The 23,633-nt window shown below is 48.1% G+C and overlaps 1 protein-coding gene and 1 long non-coding RNA gene across 8 annotated transcripts; one reads left to right on the plus strand and one right to left on the minus strand.

Annotated features, from left to right (window-relative positions):
• Positions 1-1,596: 1,596 nt before the first annotated feature.
• On the minus strand, positions 1,597-6,556 carry RHOU (ras homolog family member U). Its single transcript, XM_027721367.2, has 3 exons — positions 5,995-6,556; positions 5,184-5,242; positions 1,597-2,118 (listed from the first exon to the last, which is right to left on the minus strand). The coding sequence occupies exons 1-3, from the start codon at positions 6,323-6,325 to the stop codon at positions 1,663-1,665; spliced, it is 846 nt and encodes a 281-aa protein (XP_027577168.1). The 5' UTR covers positions 6,326-6,556; the 3' UTR covers positions 1,597-1,662.
• A 311-nt stretch (positions 6,557-6,867) lies between these two features.
• LOC113988109 lies at positions 6,868-21,780 on the plus strand. Of its 7 annotated transcripts, none has more exons than XR_005562915.1 (6): positions 6,868-10,892; positions 11,430-11,616; positions 12,045-12,148; positions 16,860-16,947; positions 17,021-17,156; positions 19,862-21,780. It is a non-coding gene; the product is annotated as an uncharacterized LOC113988109 (long non-coding RNA). The 7 variants fall into 7 exon arrangements; XR_005562913.1 differs by lacking the exon at positions 19,862-21,780 and having other exon boundaries at positions 6,868-9,981; positions 10,801-10,892; positions 17,021-18,097; XR_005562912.1 differs by lacking the exon at positions 19,862-21,780 and having other exon boundaries at positions 6,868-9,691; positions 9,810-10,892; positions 17,021-18,097.
• The last annotated feature ends 1,853 nt before the right edge of the window (positions 21,781-23,633 follow it).

Genomic DNA, 23,633 nt, shown 5'->3' on the forward strand with positions numbered 1-23,633 from the left:
ATGCCAATTCAGCCCAGAATCCATTCGCACAGTGTCATTTTCCTTAATGGGCCAGGAGGTAAACTGTGGTCAGCTTTATCAACTCAAATGGCCTCCACAGTTCCTTATATCAGGCATTGATTCATTTCTGATGAAAAAAGGTTCCAGCCTTCTGTCACTGCAGTTTAGTTTAAGAATAAGGAAAAGGTCACTTCAAGGCTATGGCCAAAGGGGAAAAAAAAGGAAATATAATCTGATCTTGAAATACCTAGGGGAAAAGAAAAAAGTAGTTGTGGCCACAAAAAGGCAGACAAACAGCACAAACTAAACATCCTCTGCAGAATAAGTTTAAATACTGATTCTTGCAGAGTCGCATTACCACTCAGGTCTCTCAAACTCATTACAACTGCAGTTAGGCTTAGTTCAGTAGGAACCAGATTCAAAGAATAGGTCACACTCAACTCTACGCTGATTCCCCAGTTGCATTTTAGGCACATTTCAGTTAATCTGTTGGACTGATCTGAGAAAAAAAAGAATTATTAGTTATTTCCGGGGTGGCCTCAGCCAATTTCACAACTATAAGCTTGGACAAGATTCAACCAAAAGTGACTGGTGCCCTTTAGAAGGGAAACGCTAAATTGGTTGAAAACAGTATCATAAAGAAGATGCACCAGCCTCAGTTTCTAGAGTCCAGTTTGTTATAAATCTCAATCTGCCTGATTTGTTACTTGTTTAGCAGCCTTAAAACATAAGGACGGGCATCCTGAAATTCCCTGCTGCAGACTTAAAAAACAGATGCGGTTAACATGGTGCTGCATGGATATTTGTTACATCGCTTAAAAAAACCCAAAAAACCCAACACAACAGTATTTACATTCCTTTCAACTGAAATAGATGAACTGTCATCACATCTGCAAAAATACAGAGGAAATCACCACTGCTCGAGGTAGCGAGTTAAAGCTTGGTCATGTTCTTGGGCTTCCACTCGGCTTCCTGGGAAAGGCAGGGGAAGGAGGACAGAAAGGACTTTCACAAAGTCAGAAGGTGACAAATGAGATGTCAGCTCCATAAGGGATTAGATTCCCTCACCGCAAGCTGAAGGTATACTCTTGACCTTTTTAACTATGGCATTTGCGTATAGATTACACCTCTTGCATACCCTTTTTAAAGTGATCCCTAAGAGTGTTGGCTTGGGAAGACACAGAGAAGAGAGCAGGAATGGGGTTTTAAAGCTACAAATGTCAATTAGGAGGCACAGTGTTATTTTTCCCTTTGATCGTCCATGTACAGAGCTCTACGCTTCCACCGTTACTTGTGCGTTCCTCCTGTGAAGCCCTGGCAGTGAAGGCCTCTGGTGTGTGCTCCTCCCAGTCAATCACATGCACCTTACAACACAAGAAGTTGAATCCTTTGGACAAATCCTTCTACGCTCACAGACGCGTGGTGCTTTTTTTCCTTAATGAGAAGTTTTAGTCACAAAACTGGATGCCAGACCTGATTTATAGCAATTATTTAACTAAGAATCCTTCTGCAACCCTCAAAAGGGCAACTGAGATATCCAGTAGCAACATATACACATACATACAGATCTACATTATACACTCAGGACAACACAAATTGAGATTTCAGCTAATATAGCCTCTATTTGATTTCCTCAGAGCAGCACTCAGGTCCTTGTAATCCCTATACAAAACAGCAGTATTTTTTCCACCAGGATTTGGAGAGGTTTTTCATCTTATCTGGAGTCCTACACTTGGATTTCTTTGGTTGCTGCTGGGTATCCGAGTACTGAATACCAGCCACGATGGCTGCATCAAAGACCTCCTTGAGGTTTTTCTGAGTCAAAGCAGAGCACTCAATGTAGGACGCAGCTTTTATTTCCTCGGCACAGAGCTTTGCAGCCTCCTCCGAGACTGGCTTTTCTTTGCACTTGTCCAGCTCAATGAGGACTTTGACATCCTCCCGGAGGTCCGACTGTGTCCCAACCAGGATTATGGGTGCCTTGGGGCAGTGGCATCGAATTTCAGGAACCCACTTCTCACTCACATTCTGGAAGGACGAAGGGCTCACCACACTGAAGCACAGCAAGAAGATGTCCGTGTTGGTGTAGCACAGAGGCCTGAGCTTGTCAAATTCATCCTGCATGGAACAAAATTGCATTAGCACCCCACAGAAGAGCAGCTCTAGCCTGCTGCTGACCTTTGGGGAAGTTGAGGATCACCTGCCACTGCCCCCTCGAAAAGCACCTCAAAATGAGCACCCAGAGTACCCAACAAGGTGTGTTACAAGCAGAAGTTGCCTGTACTCAGCCTGAGGTCTCATGGCTGCCAGCCAGCAGGCACCCTGCCACTGCTGGGCACACAGGACGAAGGTGGTGGCTTCCCCGCGTACCTGAGATATTCTGATTCATGCCACAGGTTATTTCAAGTGCTTAAATATTTCTTTTGCTCTTTGTACAGAGGCCCTCTGCCCTACTTCAGCAAAGAAGCAAAGCTGCGGGAAGCAGGTTACAGTACAGGAAACCAAAAATTAAAGAGGGAGAGAGTACTTTCTACAGGGCCACCTCTTAGGGTGTAGGGGTGAGTCAGTAAGCAGTTCTGATGAGGAGCACCCATGTACCTCAAAGCTGCTCTGCTGACAGGTCAGAGAGTAGGCATGTGGCAGCAGGTACCTTTCTGGGTACCTTTCCTGGAGTTGGTTTTTAAACTGGTAACTACTTAACAACATCCTACAGGATAGGGGAATAATTTCCCTGCCATTGTGCACAGGGATTTAAATCTAAAGGGAGCAATAATGGTTTACAATGTGCAGGCTTAACATGCCAATTACATAGAGTAAGAGCTTTACCTTTCCCTCCCACCCATGCCACATCAAACAAACTGCAATCGGGCCTCCCAGCACTACCTTTCTGGGTTTTTTTCTTTCCTTTTAGTGCAAACTCCAGCAAAGCAGGGCCCTTTTTCAGCTTCAAGATCTAGCCACAAGAAAGCCAACATGGTAACAAAGGCATGCTGATCCTCAGGGAAGAATGCAGCTAGAAACAAGGGTTAACTCCAGGCAGGCTGCTTTTATGCTGACAGCAGGATAAAAGCAGGGTAACACTAGCAGCCTGAACAGGTAGGATTTGCCTCAGCGGCAGTGACATTTTAATTAAAACGGACGATGTTCTCAAAAGCTTGGAATTGAAAGTGCACAGAAACATAGAGCTGAAAACATCTCCCTGGTACCAGCAGTTTACTGTTGAATTTCAAGTTCCACGTTCCATGTTAATTTTTGAGTGGTGAGACTTTGCTTTAAAGCCTCTGGAGGCCCAAGATACGCAGTTTAAAGACCCCTGGAAGCCTCAGAAGTCCTGTTCCACTCAAATGAATTTCTTCTAGCAGTATCTCTGGGAGAGACAGCAATTTATAAAACATGAGTCAAGAAAGTAAGCTTCATTAGCTCTCTTGATTCTCAGATTAAGCCTCAGAGGAAACGAGGCTCTCACTGCTTGGCTCGAGAAAACCCCCACATCTACTGAGAGATGCTGTGCTGAACAACAGGGCTGTTTGCAGAAAGGTACTTTGCCATGTAATTGCCTCTTCTTGCTACCTGAGAAAGCTCAAAAGGTCTCAATTCAATGGGTTTGGAAGCCAAACCCAGATCTTAAGGGTTTCCACCAAGATGAAATAGTGCCCTTTATATCCCAAGTACACTCCTGCTGTTTCAATGGTAGGCACATGGCCTGCAGAGACTCTATACCTATTTGGGCTAGTGAGGAAATAGAAGTAGAAGCTGAAATAGAATTTCCCTCTGTCTGGAGTGCTCTTTTAGCTGCAGATTTCAGCAGCAGTTTTACCAAAGTATCCATCTAGAAATCTTTTACTCAGGACAACTTCTGCCAGTTTAGATAATCTTTTAATTTTAAAGGCAGCGACTCTACCCACTCCAGCTGCCCTTGGGCAGCCATAGCAAACATCTTAAGCATTAATGGCAAGAGGTACCTCTTGCCTTAACAAAGGCAAGAGGTGCCGGGGTGGCCTGCCCATCTCTCCTGCAGCTTGCAGCTGCATTTCCAGAGGCACTACATATCCACAGACTGTCATCCAACGGCAATTTCACCTGCCACACTCTGCATATGAACACGCACAGCCCATGCTGCTGTAGTACCACCCCATCTCTTCAGTAGGACACAAAATTATGGGACAGTCTTGCTGTTTAACTTCATATTGGTACTCGCAGAATGCCATTTGTAGGATTTCGGCATTGGTTTGTAGTGCGCATGGGAGTCTTACACTGCTGTCGAGGACTACACAGCCCTTCAAACCCCTTTCCTAAGTAGCACACCCAGTTACTACTCATCTAAATAGGTTTGTATGTTAAGGCCACTGAGATTTTTCAGCATGTTTTTGGTGAAGGCGTAGACCTAGATCCACAAAGCTGTGAAGGATCCTAACTCCCACTGCCTTCAAATTACAGAGAGATAGCAAATATTTTTGCCTACATTTGGTTATCCAGCCTCAACCCCTGGCAAGCAGTGTTGCACACTGCTCAGAATGGTACAAGCCAGGGATTTGCAGAAAATATAAGGCGGTAAGAAATGGGCTCTTTTTATGTATCACGCAAACTAGGAGATGAGAGACATCAGCTACCCTCATCTCTTCAGGTCTTAGATTACAGCAAACCTCAGCTTCGCGGCAGCATCACTTTTTAAGGGGGTGGGGAATGGCAAATATGAAGTCTCCGTGGACAACACCCAACAGGACTTTTTTCTCCCTTCAGCCTCTGTCTCTTCAAAAACACAGTCTATCTCTGGACACCTAAAGCTGTGGATGCTTTGCATGCATACATCCCAAACACCCTGATTCTTAAACGCAATTATTTAGCAAAGATAAAGACAGTGACAACTGCTCAAAGAGAAAACCAGGTGGCCGTTGGATCCCCAATATGTTCAGCCTTTCTAGTCAGGCTAAACACAGCAGCAGCTTGAGCCAGCAGAGCAGCAGCCTGTGGCCAGCCCCTATACAGAGGCACAGTACGCCCCCCACTCTTCAACAGACACCGGACAAAGCAGGGCATTAAGCAGCAATGAAAATGATAGCGGATAATAAGATGATCAAACACTGGGAATACTTTCAAATCCATGAAGTCATTTGCAGGACAACTTTGCGCAACAACTTCTCCCCTCCCGCTGTCACTGAAATCAAATAAGTGGCTCCACTGACCTGACCAGCTGTGTCACAGAGCTGAAGTCTCACTGGCTTCCCATCGACAGACACAACAGCTTTGGAGAGAAAGGAGGGAGGGTAAAACTGAGGTGAGTCCAAGTTTACACGTTTTCCATTACGGAAAAATTAAAAAAATCAGTTCTTATCTTTCTTCAGTTAGTTTAGATTCAACGATTTAGCAGAGCTGGAAGGGAGTCTGTCGTTAACACTTGGGCACACACAGGCCCTTCAGGGCTTTCCGATTCATTTCACTACAAGAGATGATGTAGGCGGTGACGGCACCAGCTCTCCGCCAGCAGCGCCAAGAGCTAGCCCGCCAGTCCAGAATCTTATTCTGCTACGAGGGTTTAGTTTATTCTCCCCGCCGTACACCTTCAGCACGCCCGGACAGAAAAAGCCCCCGCTGAACCACAGAGAAACCCCAGAACCTCTCCCTTCGCATGGGCTAGAGAAGGTATTTAACCTGACCTTTAGGCGGTTCCGATACGCCCGAGAGCGCTAAGCTTTACAGCGGAGAGTTCCCAATTAAAGCTCGGCTCTGGTCGCACCGCCAGGCACGACAGTCGCTGCCAGCCCGGCTCCGTTACACCGGCGACTGGCTGGTGCTGCTGCCTGCGATGGCAGCCTGACAAGCTCCGGTCCTGCCCGGGTAGGGTCCTGCTCCCCACAAATAAATAAAGAAATCACCGAAGCTGGACATCAGCCCCTCCAAGCAGCCAAGCCACGGCCCTGGGAGAGGCACGACCGGGACGCGCTCCCTGCTGCCCCTCCGGCCGCCTCGGTCCCCGCGGTCCCCCCGGTCACTTACCGGAGAAGTTGTCGAAGGCAGTGGGGATGTACTCGGTGGGGTACCCGTTGGTGGTGTAGCTCACCACCAAGCTGGTCTTGCCCACCGCGCCGTCCCCCACCAGCACGCACTTGATGCTCCGCCGCGGTTCAGACCCCGCTCCGGTCCCGGTTCCGGCCACGGCCGCGGCCCCGGACCCCGCCGCCCGGCAGCGGCCGCCCAGCGCCGCTCCCAGCGCCGCGGCCGCCCGTCCGCTGCGCACCCTCCGCGGGGGCACGGGCGGCACCTCACAGCCGCCCGGCGGCACCGGCTTGCTGATGTACCCCGCCTCGCCCTCCTGCTGCGGCGGCATCCGCGCGGCCACGCAGAGCCCCGCGGACCCGGGGGTGGCGCGCTGCCCGGGGCCGCCGGCCGGGGGGCGGCGGGGCGCGGCGGCGGCCGGGCGGTGCGGGTCCCCGGCGGGCCGGCAGGAGCGGCGCGACCGCCGCGAAGCCAGCCCCGGTGCCGGCTGGCTCTCCCCGGGCGCGAGCGGCAGCGGCGGCTCCCGGCGCAGACGGCGGCTCCCGGCGGCGCTGCTACCGCCTCGCCCCGCGCTCCCGAGTCCTGACCGCCGGCCCCGCGCCGCCGCGTGACATAGCGCGGCGCTGCGGGGAGGGGCCGGCGCCGCTCGGCCCGGCATAGACCGGCACCGGCCGCCAGGCGGCGCCGCAGCGCCCCACTCCGCCCGCCCCGACGGCCGCGGGAGCGCGGAGGGGGCGGGTCGCCGCCGCGCGGCCGCGCCTCTCATTGGCCCGCTCACATCTCCGCGCGGCGCGACTGGCTGGCTTGGCGGCGGGGGCGGGGCCGCCCCGCCCCGTCGGGGCCCGCGCGCACCCCTGCACGGCGGTGCCGCTGTAAGGGACCGTTCTGGCCGCGCCGCTCTGAGGCACCCTCGGCCTTGGCAGGGCTTCGCCGCGGGACAGGGGCTTCGCCGGCGGCCCCGGTGGCTCCCCAGCACGGGTCTGGGCCCCGACTGCCTGCGCCCTTCTCCCGGAGGGGCGGAGCGGATCGCACTTAGCAGGGCAGGAGAGCCGTCAAGTTGCGGTGGCGTGCTCTCGGTGTGTTTGCTCAGTGAGCTCCCACCGGCAGCCTTGGGGAAGGATAAACTGGGCCATGTGCCGTGGGAAAGGAGGCACTTCATTTTTAGCACCGTTGAAATAAGTTGGCCATGGAAGGTTTTGCAGTTGAACGCTGGAAATGAAAGGCTGGTGAATGGCTTGCCTCTGCCCTAAATTGGGAACGTTATTAACACATTTCTTCTGGGGACCTTAGCAGCACTGTACAAACATGAACCGTGACACCTGGAGTATCTGGGATACCTCACTTGGCAGGCATCGAGTGCAGGTATCTGAGACAACTTACCCAAATTAGTGCTGATAAGTCTGTGGCAGAGTCGGGATTTCAGTTTACCATTTTCAGCATCTGAGTTCCCAGTGCGCCCTACTATTTCCCTCACTGAAATGGAAACCCATGTGAGGCAGATGGTTTAGTACTGCAGCACATGCTACATCTGCCCATCATGCCCCATCTGTCTGTCTCAGGGTAACTGGAGGAGCTGGAAGTGTGAGGCCTGTGGGGATGTCATCTTCCACCTTCAGTAAAACCTGAAGCTCTGTGTGGTCAGACCACTGAAGGCCCTGCAAAGGCTCATGCCTCATGCAAATAATCACTCTGTACAACTGATCTTGTTTTCCTAAGTGCCCTGGCTTCTTCCACGGGAAGTGTCGCTGTGGCTCTCCATAGGGTTGTGGCACTTGTGCACTTAGACATTTTGGGCATTCCAAAGCAGGGCCAGACCCAAGGTCCTCCGTGGCTGAAGGCAGCTGGGAAGACCCCAGGTCGGATGCTCTATGCATGCAGTTGAAGGTGTGGGGAAGGAACATCGCCCTGCAGCCCTGCACCAGGGTGGCAGCACCCATTTCCTGCAAGGAGCACAGCGAGGCAAGGATGGAGCAGCCAGCAGAGCATAGGGGCTCAGTGTGACCCTCATGCTCAAGACCCATAGGGGCCATTGACCCTCTCATGGGACACCACAGTCCTGCAGAATTATGTTCCCCTAAATTAACAAATATAGTGCTAACACATATGACATTAGCCCCAGAGAGTCATCACAGGGCACCCAGCTACAACCAAGAAGCGTTTCCCCATTGGGCGCTTTCATACTTTTATCCCTCTGTGATGAAGCCTGTGAGGAGATCACCCAGGCAGCTGAGCTCTGCCAGGAGTGACAGGTAGAAGGATTGAAGTGGGAGCCTGCCTGTGCTCAGGCATGTACTAAAATGACAGAAATGGCTTAATTTGTACCTTTGGTTATTTTGGTGCAAGTCCTCGTGGGGATGCTGAGGTTAGAACAAAAGCATTCTATTTTAATTTAGTGTAATTATAGCTTGTCTACTTAGAAAAGCTGAATTGCTTTAACAATACTATTGCAGCTAACTCCCTAGAGTATGGATGCAGTTGTGCCAGGATAATGCTAATATGGCTTATTCTTGTTGGAAAAGGGAAAAACATTATGTGTGCAGATGCAGGTTCACTTTGCAAACAGCTGCAGCTGTTTGAAAGGTTACCACCAGGGCAGCCTATTACCACGCTCGTTCTTGAGGCTCCTCCCTCCATAGCAGAGCCTTAAAGGCAAGTGTGCTCCACAGCCACCTGGCTGCAAAATTACAGTGTTTAATTCAGGATTGGGCACCTTCAGCCCAGCAGGTGTTCCACTCAGAGACATGAGAAGACTGCGTGGCTGCTCTGCTGAAATGGTGAGGGACCTCAGAGCTACCTGTAGTGTGGTAACAGCTTGAGCAGCGATGTCGTTTCAACAGTGAACCGCACAGCTTAGTATAAGAGTGGTACAGGTGACAATCACATTCCTGACCAAAATCAGGTACCAGTCCCTGTACCATAAATTGTTACAGGTCCTTCTTTTCCTTCAATGGAGGCAAAAGGAAAATGGATAAATTGCACAGACTTGTATCCCTTCTTCTGAATTGAAAACAAATCACTTTTCAGTGAAACTCCAAAGGTAGCAAGGATCTGCACAAGACAAGGAACAGTATCTTCAGTCATTTCTGGGGAACTGCATCGAGCATGGAGGCTGGATGCTGTTACTTCTGGTGCATTTCCTCCCTACTGCTCTGTGCAGAGGGCAGAACCACATTTGCAGCCCAGTATCTCATTTTTATTCTGTGTGGTTCTAAGTGTATATATAGGTGCATCTCTATACAAGAGAAGGCAATGCTAACAAAAGACATGTACAATGGGAAGAGGTACAGCTTTTAAGGCTGTAGTTTCCCCTGAGCAGTACCCAAGAAAGTTGTCTCCTGCACACATGAGCTTTGATAGAAAGGCCCGTTGTGCCTGAGGAGCAGAGCTGTCAAAAGGGGTCTCCATCTCTGTGCCAAAATGCTTGTTACCCTTCTCCTGTCAGAGCCCAGCAGTTGGTAGTTTTCCATCTCTAGAAATCCAGGGGAACCTTCCACCTCGGGGAACAAGAAACTGGAGAAAAGTCAATAGACCAGGCAAGATTCATACCACATTTATTCAAGGAAAGAAATAAAAGGAGTACCATAATTACATTTTAACTACATTTTGCTCTCAGCAGCATCCCATAAATCATGTACCTTGTTAGTACTGTGGAATAGCATATGAAGCTGGAAGTCAGCACACAGTAAATACGTTGACAGTAAGTACAGTAAATACTGTTCACTAGTTGGCTTTGGCCATCTTTGGCCATCTTGCTGAAGTCATGGCAGCTGATGGATTTTTGCCCCCTTGGTCTGTTTTGTCTATTTTTGCTGAAGAGAAGGTGAGCAGGCATTCTGCAATCTCTGACACCAAGCTGGAATATGGCACAACTGAGGGCACAAGGATGTACGAGCAATGACACCTCTTATCTGCAGTGGCAAATGGCAAATTCGTGTCCTGTATGAGAACTCCTTAAGAGAAAAGTTGCAAACCACAAGGAAAAATCCTGTAGGTGGGAGATGAGAGGGTGGGCGATATGCACTGGGTGGCAATCCATTTGAACAGCATCGAAAGATGATGTGAGAAAGCCCTTCATGCAATGATGCAAGCAAAAAATGCCACATGTACATTTTTAAACACTTTCAGTAGACAAATACAGCCAATGCATTGAGCTAAGTAGGCTCCAGCAAGTGAGCCATAACAGTCTGCATTGTTTCTGTGCTTGGGGAGGGGGGATGTGAGTGGATTCAGAGCTGCATGGTTGCCCTATACTGTAATGTACCCTACCCAGTACTGTAGCCTTTTGTGTAAAAGGATGAGCTAAACAGTTGTTTTGCAAAGGGGGGGGGCCGTTTGCACCACAGCAGCAAGTCAGAGCAGTTCCCAGGCAGCCGTGGTGGCGGTGGGCTGAGGGTGCATTGATGGAGGGATGCTGAAACAGATAGCCCCTGCTTCTGAGCTTTCAGCCTCAACCCTATCACATGCACACATCTTACAGGTTTGAACCCAATTGTTTTCAGAGCTCTAATCTGGGGGATAAACAGGCTTAACTCCACATGGGTCAACAGGGTGGCAGTTGTCTGTCTCAGGGCTGAATTTGACACATTATCAGCCAGTTCCCAGAAACGCTCTTCCTCTATCCTACGTGCTCATGTTAGTCAAATATTATTCTTCAAGAAAAATTACAGAGAGAGGAAATTATTTTATCAGGATGTGAAGTAGGTCATTGTTATACCCTGGCTTATCTTTTTCCCTGTGATATAAAAACTATGAACTAGATACTGGCCTTGTAGAATGCAAACCTTTCTTTTTTTTGTTTTCTTGCAGAAACTTGAAAAGCTTGACACAGAGAGAGGCGAGGGAGTGAGGCAGCACTCTCTGAGCATGACATGATGCACTGCTGCTTGTTCCAGGGAAGGGTATGGCTGCTCTGTACGGCTGTCACCAAGATCCTGTTCTTTATTGAAAAGAGCAACCCTAGGGTCTGGAAAAAAACCCATCTCTAATGCACCCCTTCATTTTCCAAAAAGCAGGATCCTGGTGACTTGGTGGAGTGGGTCAGTGGCATGCAAGGTGGTGAGAAAAGAAAGGGGAAGAAAAGGGAAGGAGAGAGGAAGGGAGGGAGTGAGGAAGGGAGAAAGAGAGAGAGCAAGGAAAGGACAGCAACCTGGGAAGGAAAGGGCAATTTATATAAAGGAGTGCTCTGACTCTAGATAAGTGCCTTTGAGACTGTTCTTTGAGAAATATGAGGGGAAAGGGCTAGAGAACTACAAGATACTGCTACTTTTATTATATATTTGATTTGTAGTTTTAAAAAATTATATTTTTGCCAGGGCTTTTTTTAATAACATTTTCATGCCCAAAGTATTGATTTCAGGGACGTTTTCACTACCTGGGGAAAGGGATCAGTAAGTTGCACACATTACTAACACAATAAATTCTTGCCACCCTACCAGCTGAGTTCTGATTGAGAAGAGGCTACCAAAAACTCACAGGCAAAACCAATTGTTGAGATAAACATGGAGAAAACCCTACAGAACCAAAACAAAGAACAATTGCTTCAAGCCTCCCAAATTTCTATTTAATTCAGAAAACAAATTAACCTCTATCTGAGGCGCCTCTGCAGGGAAACCACAGTGGGAGGTGAGTCCTTTATCTCGCTTTCAAAATCCTTTTTGGCTGATCTGAGGTCAGGTACTGAAAAGCACTGCATGTCCTGATTTTGTGTGACAGTCACCAATTTGCCAGCTTGTCCTGTAAGCCCCTCACTGCCCTAGGGCTGCCCCACACCCCTCTGAGTGCACCAGAGGTGGGAGCTCTTCCGAGGGCTCTCCCTGCTGGCTCTGAGCAGAGACTAAGCAGTCACCCCAGCAGGTCGCCTGGGCACTGCTGGAGACACACTGGGTAAGATCTAGGTGGTGGCAGATAAATGTCTTGGTAAGAAAACTAACAAAGTTACCAGTTTTGCCAAACACCTGAATGAAGGAACTGCCCCTGCCCTGTGGTATATTGCATTTCATTGCTCTTCTTTTCACTAGGATTTATAACCTACCATGCTATTTCTGCCACAGGAGTCCCAGTTTACACACAATCTGGAGAGAGGGAGGAAATCCAAGGACTAAATGGGAGGAGAAAAAAACATGCTTGGACAATGTGCTGCACACTGGTGGGACTGGTGAGTGACAGAGGAGAGAGCTGAGAAGAGAAACAACAGCTCAGTTTGGACACACATCACTGAGGAGCTGGAGCAGAGCAGCTAACACTCAAAACTGACATGGTTTCTGCAGCACAGGTGCTCTTTACCAGACCACCTACCAGTCCATGTGTGAATTCCCTCACTAGTTTTCCTAGCTGCCATAACCCTACTGGTTCCTCAGGTGGACTCCCAAAACAGCTGTCAAAATCCTAGTCTGCCATGCTTCTGTTCTCTAGGGGCTCTTTCCAGCAGCTGGGAAAACCTTTCATTTCTGCTATGCATCCCCCTCCCTGTTAAAGCAGACTAGTGAGTAATTTTTCTGCCACAGCCTTCCTGACAGTTGTAGCACTCCTGGGAAGAAACCGTGCCGGCTGCCTCTGCTGATTCCTGCTTCAGCCCTGCTCTTATCCCTGATATGAACGCTCTCTTTACTCCATGCTGGAACTGAGGTGACCTACATTTATGGGCATCTTCATGTGACCCCACAGGCAGATCTCTATGGCCTTCATGCCCAAGCCTAGACTGCAGTCCACCATCTCCCATATACACTCCTACATCTTCAGTGATGTAGTCTATATTCCTGAAGTTGTTTGTATCTTGGAGGTATTTTTTGTACAGGAGACATTTTCTTTTTTAGACAAGCTGAAAGACCTTTATCAGTTTTCTTTTCAAGGTTATGCGAGGCATCTGTTTTGTTTTCATACTGATTAAACACCCAGAGTCTCTTTGAATGCAGATGAACCCCAGCAATCTGTGTGCACTAAAATTCATCACCCCGTTCTGTGTACCCCACCCACATGCTATACCTGAACCCCTCACCTTGCCAGAGTTTTAGGCCTCAGGACTGCTTCAAATGGGAGTCAGGTTCCAGAGCAGCCTGCCAGACCTGGGGTTTCTTCCCCAAAATCTACATCCTTATGGCATGACGGATATAAGGGATCTGACTTCCTGAGTCTGCAGAGAGAGGGCTGGGAGGTGCTGGGGAACTCCAGCTGCACAACAGGAGATGCAGAAGTTGTGTCTGGACCAGGCCTAAAATTGCTGATGCTTTTGAATATTGATAACCTAAATGTGAAGATATCTCTTTGCATTTGGGATGCAAGGATATATTTAAGAATAAGGTCCCTGTTTGCAATGAGTTGTGACAGAGGGTAATGCGTTCAGACCAGGCTGGAGAACTGGGAAGAGGCTGCTAAGAGGCTGCTACAACCCAGGCTGATGGGGCACAGAGGGACAGTGAGCAGTGAGGTAGGTGGAAGGAGACAGGCTTTGCACGTCTTAAATGCAAATGCAAATATTGCAAGAGAAAAGGGAATGCAAGAGGGCAGACAGTCTGTGTGTCCCCTAAGAACAGAGAATCAGGACACTGAACAGCTTCGTTATGCTGAAGCGATTTCTCAAGGTGCTTGTAAAATATGCCCAGATTGGGCTGAAACAATCACTACCCAGGCTGAACAGAATTCAGTACTTAGTACTCCCTGGAAAAATCTACCACTTCCCCACCACTGGGGGATGTCCCCAGAGGCACCGCAAACTGGGCCATCCACGCCCTTGCATGAGCCCAAGTTTCCTGAGCCCAGCTTCCTAGTGGGAGACTTCACTTTTGTTAACAGTGCTGGGAGGTGAGGTTAACAGAGAGACCTGTCTGCTCTGCCAGCAATGCTCTCATGCTTGCTTCTGCATCTAGCCTCCCCAGTGAAACTTGGCCTAGCCAATAGATCTGTGCTGATCTGCTTTTGTGGACAGTTTGTCCCATGCATTTTTAGCTGGTTACTCTTTAAGGCTGAAAAACAACAATTGGTCCTAGTGTTATCTCTTTTGGAGCCAGACACTTCCTCTTGGTATCAAACTTGGAAGAACCCCATGGCCGCTGCTGAAAAGCCTTTTCCCTTTCCACATTTAAATATCTCTTCTGAAAGCAGTTGCTAGGATCTCCTTGGTGGGGATTAAAAGGCTTGGAACAAGCCAGTGCAAGTGTCAGTTTTATTGAAAGTGAGCAGTCTGTTCTTCTGTGATAACTGCCCGACTTTGAGGGCAGGCATCTCAGGAAAGCATCCACAGCTGGCTCTGGGGCAGCTTAGCAAAGAGGGAAAGCCATGGCTTTTTCTGTGCTGCATGGTAACACAAAGGCAGGAAACCAAAGACCATGATTCACTTAGTGCAGAGCAAACGCTGCCATCCAAATCAGCACCATCCTGGCTCAGGTGGTTGTACATGGGGGCGGGCTCCCGGGTGCCTCCCTGATCCCCAGCTTAGCTGGGCCAGCTCAGTGCCGAGTCAATCCCACCTCCGTGGTGCCGGCAGCCGCAGCTGGGGAGGAGCAGGCACTTCTCAGCATGCTGTGCTCCACCCCACCAGAAATCTTCTTTGGTAGCGAACTGTGAGCTGGTTTGGGATACTGGAAAGCAGTTACACAGGCATTATGTTTGTCTTTTCAGGGACAGGATGAAAACCTTCGATTCCCAGGTTTTCAGGACAGCACTTTTCAGCCATAATAGTTATACATAAATCAGAAGCCAACCACAATATAAGAGATTTTTTCCCTTTCAGGCATCCTGTCTCTACTTGGGAGTCCTTCACTAGCATACAAGGCTGGGCTCAGGAAATTGCCATTCTAGTGCATTTGAGCTGGATTTTGAAAGAAAGAGTTGCCAGAACAGTACCACCAGCATGGCTCTAAAAGGCAATGGTTTACCATCACACAGCAATGTTTTCACCAGGTTACTTTAAAACAGTTTTCTAAGCAGAATGAGATTCCAAGGGCTCCTTTACTAGATAACCTTGACAGACTAGTGTCCTCTCTTAGCTGGGGAGGGAGCTGACAGAATTCATGTGCCTAAAAACATAGCTCAACAGGGAAACAAACCTACTGAGTGAAAACTGAGCCTCAATTTATCAGTGTTTGAGAAAGTGCTTTGTAGGTGTCTTGAAGTCCTTAGACTAAAGATGTGAATGAGGGTAAAGCATTACTGGTAGATAATGTGATCCTGTCTTTGAACCTGCTTCTCCAGCTGCTTTGTGGATCTCCATATCTTTGACAGAGAGTGTTAGAGCAAGAAGGACAAAAATGCTGAACCGCTTCCAGCTCCAGTAGTTCAGGAGAGGGGTTTTTGTGGAGAAGTGTCCTAGAGGCTTTGAGCACCAGCCTCTGTTAGCTGCAAATACAAACCACTAAAAAGCACCAGAGCTTTCCCACTGAAGTAAAGGCATAGGGAACAGGAGATTAATAGGTTGCCAGCTGTGTCGGCATGATAAGCCAAGCAAGAACCCAGACGCTTTCAGTTGAAAATGGATTGAGACCTCAGCAGGGGCACATGGCAAATCAGCCAGAAGCTACACATGGAAAACTGAGCAAGGCAGTGTGGGCAAACAATTCTTATCTTCACTTTACGTCATTAGAAATGGCATTGTAAAAGAGGCAGCAAAGTATTTGCTGGAAAGAAGGAGGGAAAAGTCCACAAGCTTTCTTGGCTGTACATGTAGATTTTAAAATGCTACTGTTTTCCTCGGAAACTTGTCATTGAAAACAAACGCCTATCAAAAATAACCCAGCAAGTTCTTCCAGAAGGCTAGTCGGTTGCTTGTTTTGGTAGATTTAGCCAAGCTGTGCTGGCAGGAATCTGCCTGCCACTGCTGTTGTGCTCCAAAGGCGGTCAGGAAAATACAACTTCTTAAACCAGTCTAAAGCACAGCTGTCATAATTACCCCGTCTACTCTGATTTGCTGCAAAGCAGGACTCATGAGAGAGGCAGACCTCAGAAATGTGGGGTTTCTGCAAGGTGATGCTGTCTGCAGCCATCTCCCTGTTTCCCACAGTTCTTGCTTCTTCAGCAGCCCAGCCCAATTACCTTCCTAGGCTTTTTCTTTGCTTTCTCGTTTTATTGTTTTCTTTAAGGCTAATTAACAGAAGAGTGAATGAGGCCCAGGTTTCTTGTGTGGATTTTTTTTTTTTTGTGGTGGTGGTGGTGCTTTTCATTTTGCTGAGTTTTCCTTTTGCTTTTAAGCAATTATATGCACGAAAAGCACCTTTCCTATCAGAGGCAGTAAGGAGAAGACTCAGCAAGGAGAATAATAATAATTAAGGTAAGGCCATGAGTAGGTTTCGCCTCCTCCTCCTGATTTTGCAGCACCACCCTGAGCAAGTAATGAGCCCTCACTGCACCTCTGCTATCAGCACCCTGGAGCAGGGAAAGGCACAAATATTTCCACCACACAGGAGGTGTGCAGGTGTCAGTAAGAGGTGAGCTGAGAAGAAAAGCAGTCTCGGATAAATACAGCTGAATCTTCACAGCCTGGATCCATATGGCCTCTGGATCCATCCACCCTATGAAGCCTCCAGCTGGCCTCTGGGCATAGTAAAGCTCTTCACTGGGTTATGACCGGGGGTGGGCTCACTGCATCTGGGTGTCTTGGGGTAGGGTCACCCATCACGTGCTGGTGGGGAGCTGTGGCTCCCAACACTTCCCTCCTCCTGCCACAAATCCTTGCCCCCTGTGTGCATGGCTCTGCAGGGACTATAACCTTGTGCCTGGGAGCTAGCCCTGGAAATCTGAGGGCACTCTGTCAAAAGGTGCAGTTGTGACTGTTCAGGTATCAAAATAATGGTATTGCTCAAAATATGACTGTCGATAAAACAGTGCATTTTCATATAATGCCATAATTAATGAACACAGATTCTCTGTATTTGCAGTCCCTGACACCATAGTGATGGACGTGATCTAGTAACAGAGACAGATGACCCAGTAGCTGAATGACTGATCATCTCCCTCAGAACACAGGTATGGGGAAAATGAGTGGAAAAAATAGAAAATGGAAAATGCATGATGCTGAACTGCTTTCTGTTTTTCTCAGCAGGGGAACTTCAGGCAATGTATCTGTAAAGCACCGAGTACCTTCCACTCTTCCCGACCCCGCCAATTTCCTCTACACAAACCATCCATATGGATTTGACATGTGGCCTCTGAGAGACCCTGCATTGTACATCCCAGTAAGTCAAAGCGTGTGGGGTGGAGGAGCCACGTTCCTACCTAAGCTTCTGCAAGTCACTAAGGGTCAAGTTAAGTGCAAGCCTGATCCTGTTGTCTGGACTAGGCTTGCCCAGTTCATGCTTTAAGCTGCCCAGCCTCAGCAGGCTGGGTTTCCTCTCAGCTGCAGAGCTCAAAGGAGGTGGCCCCTGTCTCGCTCCATGTGGTCCTGGGCAGCTCAGCATCCCCACCAGATTGGGGGCACGTCTTCGTGGCTGGCTCATCCTCACCCACCTGAGGGGCTTCAAGACTTGGGGCTGGGGAAGGAGGTTGAGAAACAAGAGGGCTGTGGGACTTGAAGACTTCTCTGGAGCCATGTAGCCCTTTCAGCATTTCCATGAGTTTGTTTTTCCTCTCAGACCCAGGGGCTTATCAGCACTTCCCTGCTTCACAGGGATGCTGCGATGAGTAAATCCATTCTAAGCTGTGCAGTGCTGAGACACCAAGTCTACGGCCACACAAATTAGTAGGAGAGGCCAAGGAGTGTTTTCCACCCCCAAGACCCATTGGCATGCCCAGCCATCGCCAAAGGGGTGTGCTCCTGTCCCCCCAGAGCAGGAGAGCTGTGCCCAAACCACCTGCAGAGAACAACACTAGCTCCTGAAATATGCCTGGGCATTGGCAGCAAACTCATGCAAGGGCAATGCCAACCATTTAATTGCATGGGCAACTGCCTGGGCCTGTGCCCTGCCTCTACTTTATTAATTTATTAGTACCTTGCTGCTAGCTTACACTCGCATAGACAGAGAGCTTGCCATTAGCAAGGGCTATAAAGTCCCTGTGAGAGAAAAGTCCAAAGTGTTTTATTGGTTTCAAAATAAAAAGGTGCTTTCTCCTCTGGGGTTCCATCTCGTTTGTCCTGGTCACTGTGGAGCTGGGTTGATTCAGACAGTGAGATTTTTTTTTTTTGTGCAGTGCCTAGGAAAGGGAGCCTTGATGGCCGTGCATCACTGCTATCCCAGCAGATGCTGCTGTTGCTGTTATGAACATAATACAGCCAGGTTTAAGACAGGGATGTAATGCTCTGAGTGGCCAGCTTACTGAAGGGGACAAAGAAATGATTATAGGGCCAGGGAAAAAATAAGGGGGAAAAAAAACTAAAAGAAAACAAAGAGCCATTGACAAGAGACAAATTAGTTAGGTCTCGAGTGTCCTTCTCCATCTGATAAAACAAAAATGTCCAGAGCAACAATTAACAAAAAAAATATGAGGGGTAGGATATCTCTGTTTAGCTCCAGGTACTGACTATACACAGAGCTCTTTTTTGTTGTTGTTGTTCTCATGTTTTGGGTTATCTTGAGTCCTGGTTAACGTAGAGCTGGTTGCATGTGTGTATGTGTGTGTGTGGTGCAGTCCCCACAGGTTTGAGAGCTGTCTTTTGTGAAGGAAGGGAAGCCCTCCTGAAGGGCAGCAAAGGAGCAAAGCAGGTGCAGAGGATACAGGAATGTGCTTTGGCTGCTCCTAAGTAAACACAGCTAAGGGGTAGGAATCAACGCTGGAAAAGAACTCAGAACTAGAGGCACATCCAGCAAGTGATTAAAGTTGGGAAGACAGCACTAAATAAAACCAAGGCAACAGAAAAGGAAAGCTGAGGAGAGTGCTGCTCCCGGGCTGCTCTGGGGTACATTGCTCATCTCTGGCTCACTAGCAGGCAGCAAGGCCGGGGAAGGATAGGCCATCCCCATGAGAGGGCTGTATGAACAACAGGGAGCTGAACGCTGTTTGGTTTTGCCACATCAAAGAGAAAGGGAATAATCTGTTCTCCACAGCATGTAGAGGTAAATAAAGAAAGACATAACGAGCTCAAACTGCAGCACGGAAAGCTCAATACAGATGGTAAGACAAACTTTCTAATGTTGTGGACAATTGCATATTTCAGTTGCCTCCAGGGACTGAAGCATCTCCAGAACGGTAAGACACCCAGGGCTGTCAGGAATGGTTAGGGACAGCTGATTTTGTTTCTAGGCAGCTGGGGTGCAGTGGTGTTTCCTGACAGTGCTCTTCCAACCATACTCTTAGAAAACAATCCAAACACTGTCAAGTGCTATGGCTCCATGGTGATTTTCACTGACAACAGAAAGGAAACTAGACAAAGGCTAGGATACATTTCAGTGTTCTTGCTCTCTTACTGTAGTATTTGTTTATATGTGTGGAAGCAGATGCACCTGTTCCATTCACTTTTTCTCCATTCACTTCACTGACCACCTCCTCTTGTCCTATGAATCATTGGTGTGTCCCTGAAGTGCAGCCTAAAAACCATAGGATGGGGTAACCTCATGGGAACTGTTTTGGGTCCTTTCTCTGTGTGAGTGTGACCAGCTGCCCAGTGCCAGGCACTGCCCCAAAGAACTGTTCATCTCTGTGGGTGAGGCACAAACGGGTGTTGGGTTCTGAGCAAAGCCCGGCCCATCTCATGCTGCCGGCTGCTGCTCAAAAGCCTGCGAAAAGACATCGTCAAGACCTGTCAGATATACAGCTAGATGCTGTTAAGTGCTGTCTGTCCTGGATTATAGATTGCTTTCTATCAGAGAAAGATCACAGAAACAAGAAATGACTCTTACCTCTTACAGTTTTGTGTTTGGAAGCAGTTGTTCTTAGCTATGTTATATCATTTACCTATATCACACCATCTCTGGTCTCACTGGAAAAGTCTCCACTTCATTTGCAGTGATTCCTCTTTCCTTCCCTGCTGGAGTGACGGACTCAGCTGATACCCTCAAAATTGGTCTGAATTCCTTCTACTGTCTGTGGCAGCTAGTGGCACCACAGGTTATACAGTCTAAGTTTGCCCAACAATCTTGTTGCCGTAGTACGAAGCAGAAAGGAAAAGCCCTATCTTTAGCTTCTGTTGTTCAAATAATTAAAATTTCTTTTGTCAGTAAACTGAGAAAACACAAATTGAAAGTGCAGAAATAAAAACATCATTTTTTTCTGAGGCAATGAGAACTGGATTCTGCAAACCCCCATGCAGCTTTCTTCCCTGTTAACCGAAGCGTAAATGTTCTTGTGTTCAAGGCCTCTCTCCCCTGACTTGAGCTCTTCTGCATGGCTTGTCCTTCAGAAGCTGAGTGACAATAATAAATTGTCCTACTTAAACAAGGCACCTATTTCACCTCTTCACTACACTCATAAAAAATTGGCAGTGCTAAATACTCTTAAAGATCAAAGGCCCAATATGCAAAACAGGTCCTGTACACCAAACTGATGGGCTTCTCAGGGTTTTGTTGCTATGGTGCTATTGCCTTGACAAGTTAAAATATCCCTTGTCAGTCTCCATGGCAGCCTAGAGGGAGAAGTAACCATCAAAAAATAACTGAGTATTTTCTTTGACGACAGCCACTGAGTGGTTAATTTTTTTTTAAGCTTTAATAACCCTTGACTTCAAGTTTGGCTATTAACCCACCAACTGATCATTAACTATATGGACTGAATGACTGATTTCCAGAGGATTGGTGCAAAGCAGGATTAGTTTTTAGGATTTTTTTCTTGAAGGACTCTAATATCTCCCACCAGCAGACAGACAAGCTATTGAATCCCCCATAAGACTCCGGGGCTGAGCAGAGAGGTACTTGCAGGTTATCTGCATAGAAACACACTGCTCAGAGCTGATAAACTCACTGACGCTCTATCATGCTTTCTAATTTAACTCAAGCCTTGCTGAGCAGCAGGAGTAACCTGACTGAATTGCTGGGGGTCACAGCTTAAGGTCTTTAATCAACATTCCCAGCTTAATCAACAGGACTTTAACTAGACTGAAACACAAATCTGAATATTTCTGGTATTTACCCTGGTGCTTGTCCTTTTCCTACCAGGACAGCTAGTTACGGATAAATGCAATGTTGCTGCAGAAATGATCAAATGTCGATTGGGCTTCCCTTTTTTTACCCTATTCATCTTTAAAATGTCTACAGCTGAAACTTTCTAGTGGCAATTTGCTTAGGCCAGTTAGAGAATAATGTGCTAATAAACGAAAGGAGCATTTTTCTTTCATGAATAAACTATTCTGACTCAGAGTCCATATCCTAAGCCACAAGACCATCCTGCCTTTATGACTTGAGATCCGTAAGACCTAAGAAGCTGACTCTGACTCAGCAGAGGAGGGCTGGGATTGGACTGTGTTTGCTACGTGTATCTTTCTTCCGAATACAACATAGCCAGAAATAAGTTAGGAAAAAGCCTCTGGTGCACTGACCCTGATTTCTCTCTGGGGTTTTGACTGCTCCCTTTGGTATGACAATGAATTAAGTTCGGATTTATAAATAGCAGTCTAACCACCCTTGTGCTGACAGGCACAAATGTCAGGAAATATGTAGTTAGTTCCACCGGCGCGGCATCTTTGAACTTTAATTTTAAGTACCTCTGTCATACCAGGGGAAGCAGAACAACACATCTGGAACTAAAAGGTTCCTATTAGACTTTTCACACTAACTATTACCAGCTTTTTTCCAGATAGGAGTTTTCAGCAAAATGTTTTCTAATTCAAAAATACTGATCCCTCAAAGCTATTGTTTTTCTTGTGAGAGTTACAAAAGAAAACATGCCCAGTACATTTCTCAAATAAAAGTAATAAGGAAAAAGTTATGAATATCAAAGCATCACTTTTTTTAATTATTGACATTTAAAAAAATATTTTCTTTATTCAAATGTCTTCTACAATGTAAATAATTTTACTTTTAAGTGTTAATTAAAAAAAATCTTGAAAGCTCTGAAATTAAATATTTCCATTTACTCAAACTGCATTTTTATTGTTTGCCTGCAAATGTTTTTCCACAGCTTCATTTTTGATCCCATTTTCTGACTTGAGGGACTTTTTCCATTTCAAGCACCTTCTCTCGGCTGAAAATAATAATCAGATATTTTGTACTTGAATAAAAAATAGGATGAAATTCCAGCTAAGATAGGCTACATGTGCCTTTGGAATATGTTCACAGAGGAGCAGCACACCTGTGCTATGGCCTCAGATATAATAGCAAGGCTCTACTGTAAGTCAGCCAGGTGAGGAGTGCTCCATCAGATTGAACATGCTGCCACCCTCCTGTAAGGAGTTGCTAGCATGAGATTCAGCAGGACAACAAAGTGGAGAGGAATAGACAAAAACTGGGGGACAATAATTTTTCTGCGTATGTTTATTGAATTTTCCAGTTGCAGAAATGCAATCCTGTTGATTCACAGTTGGCAGGATAAATGTCCCAGTGTAACAAAAGCACCAGGTTCTCCAGCATTCATTTCTAATGCTAAAATCCTGCAGAAAAATCTGTTACTGTGCATAGGGAGGGACTGTTCCTGGTGGAGGCAAAGCTCACAGTGAAGTACCAGCTGTAGCATTGGAGCCAAGAAGTTGCAGAGGCAGCTGCTGTTTGCCTTTCCTCATGTAGCATTCCTGCCTCCAGCCCTGCAGAGCAGTGGGACCAGGAGAGCACCAGTGATGCTGGCTGCATCCTGCACACCTGTAAAGCTGCCTCCTCAGGCTGTGGCAAGCTAACACTAGAGAGGTTTTTCCAGCTCCCAGGAATGAAATAGCACCTCTGCCAATACAGTCCATAGCAGGACCTCAGGAAAAAAAAGCCCCAGTATAACTACAACCACCTCCACAGTCACAGTTGTCATTGCCCCTGAGGGCAGAAACCATAAAAAAGCCTAGACTCAAAGCAGCAGCACTGTGCCAGCTGCATTTGCTGTGTGCCCTAGGCTGGGTTGCTGAGCTGCTTGGGCTGAGCTGCTGGCTGCGGGGCTGCCAGGAGGCTGAGCTGCAGAGCTGTGAAGCTCTGGGGCTGCTGTGCAACTTGGATATGGCACTGGATGATGGGCTGTGAGGATGAGTGGTAGGGATTGCTGGACTCCCAGGATGTAGGGCTGCGCAATGCTGGGATGTGGGGATGCTGAAATGCAGGTATTTGGGGCTGGGTGCTAGGCAGTGTGTCTGCAGGGCTACAGAACTGGACATTTGGATGCAGGTCTTCTGGTGTGCTTGGTTGCGGGACTGCTGGGACACCGACCTGGGGAGATATGAGGCTGCTGGGTGGTGGGCAAAGGGAAATGTTGGGCTGGAGGGCTGTGTGCGGGCTGGATCCGAGGCCGCAGGGGTGCTGAGTGGAGGGGTGGCAGGACTGCGGAGCGGCGTGTGAGGCTGGATGCCGGTCTGTGAAAGGTGCAGGGGAGGTGGGGATGAGGGGCTGCTGGGCTGGGCTGGGCTGGGCGCGAGGCGGCGGCGATCCCGGGTTGCGGGGCTGGGATGCGGGGCGGCGGCGACCCCAGGATGCGGGGCTGGGACCGGGTTGCAGCAGCTGCGGTCGCCCCCTGCTGGTAGTTCCACCGCGACGCCCTGTAGCGGCCGCTTCCCTGCGCGCCTGTCCATCCCCTATTCGGCCGTAACAGCTGCCTGAATTCACAAGGATATTCACAATATTTTTTGTGTTGCTTTGCTTTTTTTGTTTTATTTT

This window comes from Pipra filicauda, unplaced genomic scaffold (assembly GCF_003945595.2).
Source record: "Pipra filicauda isolate LSUMZ 115617 unplaced genomic scaffold, ASM394559v2 scaffold16_size7369187_pilon, whole genome shotgun sequence".
NCBI lineage: Eukaryota > Metazoa > Chordata > Aves > Passeriformes > Pipridae > Pipra > Pipra filicauda.